Genomic DNA, 10,709 nt, shown 5'->3' with positions numbered 1-10,709 from the left:
GGGGCCTCGCGCTCCCCTGGGCCCCCGCCCGCCGCAGTCACCCGACCTCTCCGAACCTCGCCCTCTCCGCTGAAAGGAGGAAATTACGGGAGGCTAAATGGGAGCCGACTGTAAAGGGTCGGCCAAGTGTGCGCAGCCGTTATTCTCCATCTCGCATCTCCGCCTTCGCGACCCGAGCAGCTCACCCCGCGCCCCACCTTTGCTCTCCCCAGTCCGCCGCCCATCACGCCTCTCAGATAAATCTCGCGCACGCTCAGGGCACACGACGCTCCCGGCCCTCCTCCTGTCACCAGCCCACGCCTCCTCCATTTGTAAATCCTACATCACCTGCTTAATCTGTCTGCTACTCTCCTCCTCCCCGCCGTCCGCTTCTTTCTCCCGTCGTGGCCATCAACAGCCTTCCAGGGTCGATCCCTGCCTGGGTATTAGCGTGGCCCACTCACCCACCCCTCCATCCCTCCTCCCGCCAGGTCTGTCTTTGCTATCTCTTTGCGTTCCGCTACCACTACTGGGAAGGTTCCGTGCACTGGGAACGCCCCCGGCTCTGTGTGCGCCCCAAGTTCCCTCCGCTGTACCCCGGACCACCTCCATTCTTGACCTCAGGCTGATCGTCGACTGCCCAAACCCAGAGCTAGACTGAGTGTTTTGTAGAGGGAGTGAGGAAGCTCTGTGTCTCCAGGCTAATGGCTCAGAGACCTCTGTCCCGGGAAAGGACGGGAAACCGTTTCTTGTTTGCCCAAGGCAAGAGAGCAGAGATCAGGACCACCTGTCCCCACCTCTAGTCCTTCAAATCAAGATTTGATTTCACCATCCTTAAATTCGTGGTAAGAAGTAGTCCCTAACCCGTGCAGAGCAGCTTTCTACAGACAACCCCCACAGGTCGGAGCCCCTGAACTAATTTTTCTTGCATTCTTCATTGAACGTAGCCACACCCACCCCATCTGCCTAGCCATCTTCCCCGAAACGCTGATCACCTCTTTCCTCTAGAGCTTTCTAAATTTGAGTTGAACAATGCCATAGCTCTGACCATATGTTTTACTATTTTTTTTAACTGAAAAATTGCAAACAACCTATACTGTCCAAAATGATTGTAAACAAATTATGGTATACCAACACACTATGTGACTATTGAAAGTCACCTTTGGGAAGTCTAAAGACTTTTAAAATCTAAGAATAGGTGGAGGGAAAAAAGCAAGAAACAGAATGTGTCTCAATGTTGGCAGTGATTTTTTTCCCCCAGATGATGGAATTACAGGTAATTTTTTCTTATTGATGCTTTTCAACATTTCTCTTTTTCCCACAATGAGCATGTTTAACTTTTTCTTATTGTAAATGAAATTCAATAACATTAAAGAACTTTTAGAATAAAGTAAAAATTTGGGGAATTTCCTGGCGGTCCAGTGGTTAGGATTCGGCACTTTCACTGTCCTGTCCCCAGTTCAATCCCTGGTTGAGGAACTAAGATCCTCAACCTGTGCAGCCAAGCGTCTCTGTGCAGCCAAGAAATAAATGAATAAAATAAAAATTTAAAAGTCACCCATGATCTTATTTGCTTGATAAAACCACTGTTGTTGTTTGACTCCTTTTCCTATCCAGCTGTTTTTACCCAGAACCTGTAATGTTATATCCTGTTTTTTTTTTTTTTTTTTTGACGCATCATATATCAATAGTTTTCAAAAGCTACACTATGGATACAATGTATAAAAATACAACTAATGAGAACCTACTTTACAGCACAGGGAACTCTACTCAGTGCTCTCTGGTGACTAACTGGAAAGGAAATCCAAAAAAGAGGGAATATGTGTGTAGCTGATTCACTTTGATGTACAACAGAAACAAACACAACATTTTAAGGCAACTATAGGCCAATGAAAATTTGTTAAATAAATTAAAAGCATAATTTTTATGGCTCCATGATAGCCTGTAAAATAGATACACACTAATTTATTTAATCTGGTATTCCCAGGTGGCGCAGTGGTAAGGAATCTGCCTGCCAATGCAGGAGACACAAGAGACACAGGTTCAATCCCTGGGTCAGGAAGATCCCCTGGAGTAGGAAATGGCAACCTGCTCCAGCCTGAAAAATTCCATGGACAGAGGAGCCTGGCGGGCTACAGTCCATGAGGTCGCAAAGAGTCAGACTCAACTGAGTGACTGAGCACACACAATTTATTTAACCTAGCCTTCATTACTAGATACTTAGGTTGTATTTACTTTTCACCATTATAGATTCATTCAACAAATATTTACTGAGCACCTATCTGCTACTAGAGAATCCCATGGACAGAGGATCCTGGCGGGCTACAGTCCATGAGGTCGCAAAGAGTCAGACACAACTGAAGCGACTTAGCACACAGCACTCACGCAGCACGTATGTGCTACTACTCCATGCCAGACATCATCCTAGACACTGAGCTACAGCTCCAAGATAAAAGCAGTGCTACAAATTTTCATATAGTTTTTTTCCATCTTTTAGATTCCTTCCTTAAGATGGAGTCTGAATTGATGAGTGACTGAGTCAAAGAATTTGTGAAAAATAAAGAGTTGCTTTCCATGAATGAAATTCACTGGCAATCACTGATGAAACAATAAAGATATCTGAAGCTTTGGAAGTTGATGGCATCAGATTGTATCACTTACTACGTGTTGGAAGATTTTAGCACCTGGCATGTCACTCTCTTCACCCTTCCTTCTGCCAAACTCTTGGTGATTTTTTTTAAAGACTTTTTTTTTATGTGGATCATATTTAAAGTCTTTATTGAATTTGTTACACTACTGCTTCTGTTTTATGTTTTGGTTTTTTGGCCTTGAGGCATGTTGGATCTTATCTCCCCAACCAGGGATCGAGGCTGTACTCCTTGCATTGGAAGACGAAGTCTTAGCCACTGGACCACTAGGGCAGTCCCTCTTGGTGATTCTTGATTCAGTACCACATAGACAAATTTTCCAATAAGTGTGATAGTCTATTTGCAAAGATGGCCACTACACTTCCTCCTGTCCCACATGACCTTTAGCAATGATTTTGCTGCTCCTCCCAGCAAAAGATGGAAGCCTACTTCTCAGGCTCTTGAATCTGAACTGGTCTTAGGACTTGTTTTGACTAATAGAATATGGTGGAAGTGACATTATGTGAGTCCCCACAATCTGGGTCCCAAAAACTGTTGCAGCTTCTGTTTGCTCCCTTAGAAAACTTCCAATATCATGTAAAGAAGTTCAGTCTGGCATGCTGGAAGACAAGAAGCCCCATGAAGGAGACCTGAGATGCCCTGGTCAATATCCACAATATAGGAGGTCCTGTTAACTGCTTCAGTCAAGCTTCCAGATGACTCTAGCTCATGAATGAGCCCTGGCAAGACTAACAAGAACTGCTCAGCAGAGTCCAGCCATATTACCAGATAAACAGTGGATGAGCAATTAAATGGTGGGTGTTTTAAGCCACTCTGTTTTGGGATGTTGTTACTATAGAAATGCCGTTGTTCAGTCGCTCAGTCATGTCCAACTCTTTGTAACCCCATAGACTGCAGCACGCCAGGCTTCCCTGTCTTTCACCATTTCCCAGAGCTTGTTCAAACTCATGTCCATTGAGTCGGTGATACCATCCAACCACCTCATTCTCTATCGTCCCCTTCGCCTCCTGCCTTCAATCTTTCCCAGCAGCAGAGTCTTTTCCAAGGAGTCTACTCTTCACAACAGGTGGCCAAACTGATAAAACCAGCTTCCCATTTCCTTGATTTCTTCCTCTCCACCAATAAGAAGGATGTTCCCACCCAAACCTTGTTACTACCAATTGTTTCACACAGTCCGTAATTTTAAGTATTACACTTTCCTATAACCAGATCCTCTCTTTTCAGCCCATAGTACCTGGACTCAAACAAGCACTTTTGATACTTAGGTTGTGTTTACTTTTTTTTGCCATTATAAATGCATTCAACAGGGACTTCCCTGGTGGTCCAATGGTTAAGAATCCACCTACCAGTGCAGGGAACATGGGTTCAGTCCCTGGTCTAGGAAGATTCCACATGCCAGCAGGGCAACTAAGCCCATGTGCCACAACTACAGAAGCCTTTGTGCTCTAGAGCCTGTGCTCTGCAATAAGAGAAGCCACTGCTATGAGAAGTTCGAGCACCGAAATGAAGAGTAGCCCCCACTTGCTGCAACTAGAGAAAGCCCACTCGTAGCAACGAAGACCCAGTGCAGCCCCAAATAAATAAATTAATATTTTAAAAATACATGCATTCAACAAATATTGAATTTGGATCTGTTGATTTGGGATCACTCATAAGGGCTACATTACAACTTTAGTGGGCCCTAAACACTTCGCCTGCATAAGTCTCTTCCTCCATGAAAGAATATTAAACGTTATATTTTATGATTGCCTTGGTATCAAGATAAATTTAATCCAGGCTGGATTCATTATTATTCATTTTTATTATATTCACTTTTTTCTTCTGATTTTACAGAAGAAAAATTAAATTAAAATATTTTGTGGGCCCCTGAAAGTATTGCAGGCCTTTGGCACTGTGCCTCCTGTGGATACGACTCAAGCCACTTAGCAGCAGCAGCAGCTCCTGTGGATAAGCTGGCCCTGTCTCTCATCCATTGATCTCACCTTCTTTTCAGCAGCCCCTACCCCCATCACAGCCGCCCTTCCCTCCTTACCCAGCTTTGATTCCACGATCTATCATGATAATCAGCACCTTGTCTATACCAACTCTCTGGCCCCTCTCTCCCATCATATTCATCTGGTAAAACCCCACCATGGTATGTTCTACAGCCAACACCCAAGCAGCTGAATGTGGCTGAAAATAACACATATCTAGGCTGTCTGGTGTCACTTAATTTCGTATCCTCAAGCACTCTTTGTGTTGAACACTCATGCTTCTGCTTTTCCCCAGTGCTGTGCACTCTCAGCCTCCTCGATGGTTATTTTTACTTTCTCCTTTCTCCTCCAACTGCCAACCCCTCGGTTCCTCCTCCCCCTGCTGGTGGTCTCGCTTCCAACTTCACGAAGAAAATAGAAGCAGCCTGAAGAGAATTTCCACATGCTTCCTCCGCCTACCTGCATCTGTCTCCGTATACTCACATCTGTTACCATTGATGCGATGCCAGTTCTCTTACACAGGTGAACCCCTCCCTCCACCTGGGCACTAGTTCCCCATCCCTTCTTACCTGTGTCCCTCAGGGGCCCCAGCAGTTCTCCTCATCCCCTCTGCATAATCAGTCTGCTCTCTGTGAGCTCATTTTCATCATCCTGTCTCCCATCTTAAAATAAATGTTGTTGTTCAGTGACCAAGACAAGTCCTACTCTTTTTGACCCCATGGACTGCAGCACTGCAGGTTTCCCCATCCCTCACCATCTCCCGAAGTTTGGCCAAGTTCACGTCCATTGAATCAGTGATGCCATCCAGCCATCTCATCCTCTGTTGCCCTCTTCTCCTGTTTTCTATCTCTCCCAGCATCAGGGTCTTTTTCCCAAGGAGTTAGCAACCTCCCTCCATTCCATATTCTCTTGCAGCTATGTTTTTTTGGCTCCTCTTTACTGAAAACTCTTCAAAAACATTTGTCAACACCTACAGTCTTCACCTCATTTCCCCCCATTTTCTCTTGGACCCACGCTCGCCCTCCACTCCACCAGAATTCCCCTTGTCAAGGTCACTGATTCTATCGCCATTGCCAAACCCAATGGTTGTTCTCAGTCCTCATCTTGGTGGCTCTGTGAGCTGCATTGGACATGGTGGTTCCCCAGGCCTCTAGGGTTGATCTCACAAGATTTTCTACCTACCGCAATGGTTGCCCCTCCTCAGTCTCCTTTGCTTCATCTTTCTAATTTCTTCCGCAGCCCCAGGGCTCCATCCTCAGACCTCTTCTCTTTTCCAGCTGCAGCTACTCCTTTCATGATCTCATCCAGCCTAATGACTTTAAATACTAGCTGTAAGCTAATCACTCCCAAGTTTATATTTCCAACTTAAGATGGATCCTTAAAATCCAGACTCATGTATCCAACTGCCTGCTCGATTGACATCTCCAGCTGGGATTCTCCAATAGGTGACTCAGAGTTGGCATTTCCAAAGACGAAGTCCTGATTTCAGCCCCAGATGGCTTCCTATGTCGGTCTCACCTGTATCAGTGAATGGCCAAGTGTTTCAGGCTAAAATCCTTGGCATCATACTTAACTCTCTTCATTCTCTCACATCCCATGTCCTGCAAATCCTGTTGACTCTGCCTTCAACTGAGAATTTGTTCGCTTTCCACAATCTGACCTCTAACACTTGGGTCAAGCACCACTATTTACCTCCTGGATGACTGTGACAGCTTCCTAATGGGTCTTCTATTATCGTGTAGCAGACATGGTGATCCTGGTAAAGTGGAAGCTGGCTAAATGCCATGTGGTTTCTAAATTGAATCTTGAAACAGAAAAACAAATCATTAGTGGAAAAACTGGTGAAGTCTGGATAAAGTCTGGAGTTTAGTTTGCACAAAGTACCAGTGCTGGTTCACAATTTTTAAACAATAGTTTTATTTATTTATTTTGGGCTGTCCTGGGTCTTCATTGCTGCACAGGCTTTTCTCTTGTTGCAGCCAGTGGGGACTGTTCTCTAGCTGTGGTGAGCAGGCTTCTCATTGTTGTGGCTTCTTTTGTTTCAGAGCACAGGCTGCAGAGGTTGTAGGCTTCAGCAGCTGGGGCATATGGGCTCAGAAGTTGTGGCTCTTGGGCTCTAGAGCACCGGCTCAACAGCTGTGGTACACAGGCTTAGTTGCCATGCAGCTTGTGGGATCTTCCTGGACCAGGGATCAAACCTGTGTCTCCTGCGCTGGCAGGGGGATTCTTTACCACTGAGCCACTGGGGAAGCCCTGACTTCATAGTTTTGACAAATGTACCACAATACTGTATAATGTTAATACTAGGATAAACTGGGTGAATGCTATATGGGAACTCGCTTTACAATTGTCCTGTAAATTGCAAATTACTCAAAATAAAAAGTTTGGGTTTTTTTGGTCATGTCCTGAAGCATGTGGGATCTTAGTTCCCCAACCAGATATTGAACCCACATCCCCTGCTTTGGAAGTGTGGAGTCTTAACCACTGGACTGCCAGGGAAGTCCTTAAAAAGTTTATTTAAAAGGTAGAGGTCAGATTGTCACATCTCTGCTCAAACCCTTCCAATGGATCTCATCTGACCTTGTCCCCTACATTCCCCATCCTTGCTCTGCTCCAGCTAAATTGGCCTCTGTGTTGATCTTTGAACACATCAAGCATGTTCTCTGCCTCAGGACCTTTGCACTAGCTGATCCTTCTGCCTGGAATGCTCTTACTCAGATATTTTCATAGTTCACTCCCTCATTTCATTCAGTCCTCTGTTCAAATTTCATTTTAGCAAAGAGGCCCTCCCCAGTTACACTATAGAATAACCCCGTTTCTACCCCAGGCATATTTCCATTCCCCTACTTAATTTTTCTCCATAATTCTTATCCCCACCTGGCCTATATATCTATTAGCATGTTTATATATTGGCTGGCTCCTTCCATTAGATTATAAACTCTGTGAGGGCAAGGACTTTGATTTTCTTTTTTCTTTTTTGGCTGCACCTTGTGACATGCGGAATCTTAGTTCCCCGACCAGGGATTGAACCTGTGCTCCCTGCAGTGGAAGCATGGAGTCCTACCCATTGGACCACCAGGGAAGTCCATCACAGCCCTGCTCTTATCCTTGTGAAAACTGATTGGTATGGGCTATCTGGTGCTAATCAACCCTTGGCTTTGATTTCTGCTTCACAGTACAACTTAGTGGCTACTCTTTGGAAGACTTTGGGAACACTTAGGCTAAAAAACGTGATGACTTTGGGGTTCTCCTAAGCCTGCCTGATTAGTGAGTGGCCTGTTTTAGAAGGGTGCTAGTAGACATCTGAGGTTCATTTCTGGCTTTGATCCCAGACCCCACCAGTAACTATTGCTTTAGAATACCCAATCTTCCAACCTTCTGGATTCCCCACTTTCCGGAGCATTTCCTTTCTGAGTACCAGACAGTCAACCTCTCCTCCAGGGCCCCCAACCATGTGGATTCATCTTTCTTGGCCTTCCCACCTATCACCTTGGGGGCAGGTCCCCAAGTCCCCTTCCTCTCTCCCTAACTTCCTTTCAAACCAAAAGTTTTGTATATTACCAACACCAAATGAAGATGCAGAGACAAGAGAATGTGGAACAAGAGGAAAGCCTCATTTATTTGCACATTCATGGACCCACCCACAGATATTTCTCTTTCTCCCTGGCAGAGCCTAGCATGTGGTCAGGAGCTGGGAAAGGACCCCACACACTCAGTAAGCATCAGTCAAATGTGTGCATGAATTAATACGAATGAAAACAGATACTGGGCCTTGACCTCAAGTAGCTGACAGTCTAGTAGGGCAGGCACACCCACTCCATGTAAACAGGGGTCCGGGTGCACCTGTAGGGTTAAGACCTCGTGGAGACCCAGGGGCATGCAGGCCTGACCCTTGTCCTCACCAGGTAAGGGATAATCATCTGCCTGCTTGTTCCGTCCTGTCACGGCTTCCCCAAGCCAGTTCTGGCCAGTCCACCAAGCGGGGGCTGCAGAGGGAAGCTGGGTTGGTGCAGGTAGGGAGTCAGGCATGTTTGTGTAGTCCCACCCTTCGCTGGGGCTTTCTGCCAGCCCAGGGCCCTGCACAAATGCCCTCCCCCTCTGGCTGCTTCCTGTCCTCCACCCCTACCTCTCCCTCAGAGCAGGAGTGGAGGCAGCTGCTCAAGGCCTGAAAACTAAACCAGCTATTGTGCCCCTCCTTTTGGCTTTGTTTGACTGTGGGGGAGGGGGAAGGGAGGGCTTATTATGTGCCTCAGGGGCTGGAGTGCCAAGACTCAGGCCCCAGATGCCATGCTTGGGGTATCTGGGATACCTGCTCAGGGAAAGGGAGGAAGCTGAACTACGGTTGATGCTGACTGTGGGCTTCGGGGTTAGTTGAGAAGTGGCAGAGAGGGATGCTTTGCCTGCTGATGAGCTAAGTGCAGTCACAGGGCTCATGTCCACATGTCAAGAGAGGGGATGCCTCTATTTGGAGCCATGAGAGTGTGCAGTTCCTGTGCACAAGTCTGGAAGGACAAGAGGCTCACCCACATCTAGAACTATGAGTGTAAAGCTCAGTGGCACCAAGTGTTCACACAGCACCCAGTGCCCATGATGGGTGGGGGAGGCGATAGCCCAGGCAGGTCCTGCTCTAGTCCCTCCAGCAGCTGCTAAAGGAGCCATCCCCAGAGTTTTCCTTAAAGGCTCTGGGAGCTGGGCCCCTCTTTTCACATTTCATGTAGAAGCCCCAATCACTTGATCTGTAGGACAGCATACACGTTTGAGGCCGAGTGTCAATGCACACCTGGGATGGATGGAAGCCCTTGTGATTTGGCAAAGAGACAGGGGGTGGCAGAACTACCCAGCTGATGGGTCAGAATGAAGTAAGGCCTAATGAATGGGCCCCAGTGTGGTCCAGAAATGGAGATAAGCTATTGCTTCCGCACCTTTTTGAGCTTGCCCAGGACTCAAAACCGAAGTCTGAGAAGGGAAGCATTTGCCTGAAGTCTGAATGTGGGAAATAAGCCCTGCCCTTAAGGAGTCCCAGCCTTGGAGCTGACTATGGTGGGACTCCACCAGAAGCCAGAACACAAAACTCAGTATCATATAAAGATGTATGGGTTGTGTATTTAAAAATAACTTTTTACTGGAAATGTTTTTACTGTGGTAAAATATTTATGACATTTTCCATTTTAGCCAACTTTTTTTTTAAAGATTAGTGGTTGGTTGCTGGTAGAAGTGGGAGTGGGGGAGATGAATAAACAGAGCACAGAAATTTTTTTATTAAAAAAAAATATATATATATTTATTTGGCTGTGCCAGATCTTAGTTGCAACACACAGGACCTTTAGTTGTGCATATGAGCTCCTAGTTATGGCATGTGGGATCTAGTTCCCTGACCAGGCATTGAACCCGGGCCCCTTGCATTGGGAGCTCAGAGGCTTAGCCACTGGACCACCAGGGAGGTCCCTTTAGCTAATTTTAAGCGTACAGTTCAGTGGCATTAACACTGATCGCCAACATTCACCTTGTTGTACAATCACCACTATCCAGGTCCAGAATTTTTCATCTTCCCAAACTGAAACTCGGTACCCATTAAACACTAACTCCCCCATTCCCCAGCACCTGGCAACCACCGTTCTATTTTCAGTCTCTAAGAACCTGAATACGCTAGGCCTCTCCTAAGAGTGGAATCATGGAGTGTTCGTCCTTTTGTGACTGATTTATTGTACATATTGCAGTGTCTTCAAGGTGCATCTGTGTTGTAGCATGTGTCAGAATTTCCTTTTAATGGCTAAAAAGTACTCCATTGTATGTATATGCCACATTTTGTTAATCCATTTGTCCTTTACAATTGGGTTGCTTCCACCTTTTGGCTGTTGTCATAATCCTGCCATGCATAGTATCATTCTATATATCAGTATAGAAATATTTGTTTGAGTTCCTGCCTTATCTTTAACAGTTAAGAGGCTTTAAGAATATTAAAGAACGCAAGATCCTATCCAGTTTCAAGGTCTTTAAAATTACATTTCTTAGACTTACATCAAATTCAACATCCAGAGATAGGAAAAAAGACATTTAAATGTAATAAAAGCGTATCCACCAGGGTGGCAGCTGTGGTATTCTATTAATA

The 10,709-nt window shown here is 45.8% G+C and overlaps 1 protein-coding gene across 1 annotated transcript in view; it reads right to left on the bottom strand.

The window, feature by feature from the left end:
• The window catches only part of DLK2 (delta-like 2 homolog (Drosophila)), a 9,990-nt gene extending 5,230 nt beyond the window's left edge, over positions 1 to 4,760 (bottom strand). Inside the window, exons 1-2 of the mRNA XM_010863236.1 lie at positions 4,660 to 4,760; positions 47 to 69 (exon numbers count right to left, since the gene is read on the bottom strand). Coding sequence (XP_010861538.1) covers positions 47 to 69; positions 4,660 to 4,760 — 124 coding nt within the window. The remainder of the gene's footprint in view (positions 1 to 46; positions 70 to 4,659) is intronic.
• Between the last annotated feature and the right edge of the window lie 5,949 nt (positions 4,761 to 10,709).

The sequence above is a fragment of the Bison bison genome, unplaced genomic scaffold (genome assembly GCF_000754665.1).
Source record: "Bison bison bison isolate TAMUID 2011002044 unplaced genomic scaffold, Bison_UMD1.0 scf7180017864487, whole genome shotgun sequence".
Taxonomy (NCBI): Eukaryota; Metazoa; Chordata; class Mammalia; order Artiodactyla; family Bovidae; genus Bison; species Bison bison.
The sequence above is the reverse complement of the archived record's forward strand: the minus strand, read 5'-3'. Positions and strand labels throughout refer to the sequence as shown.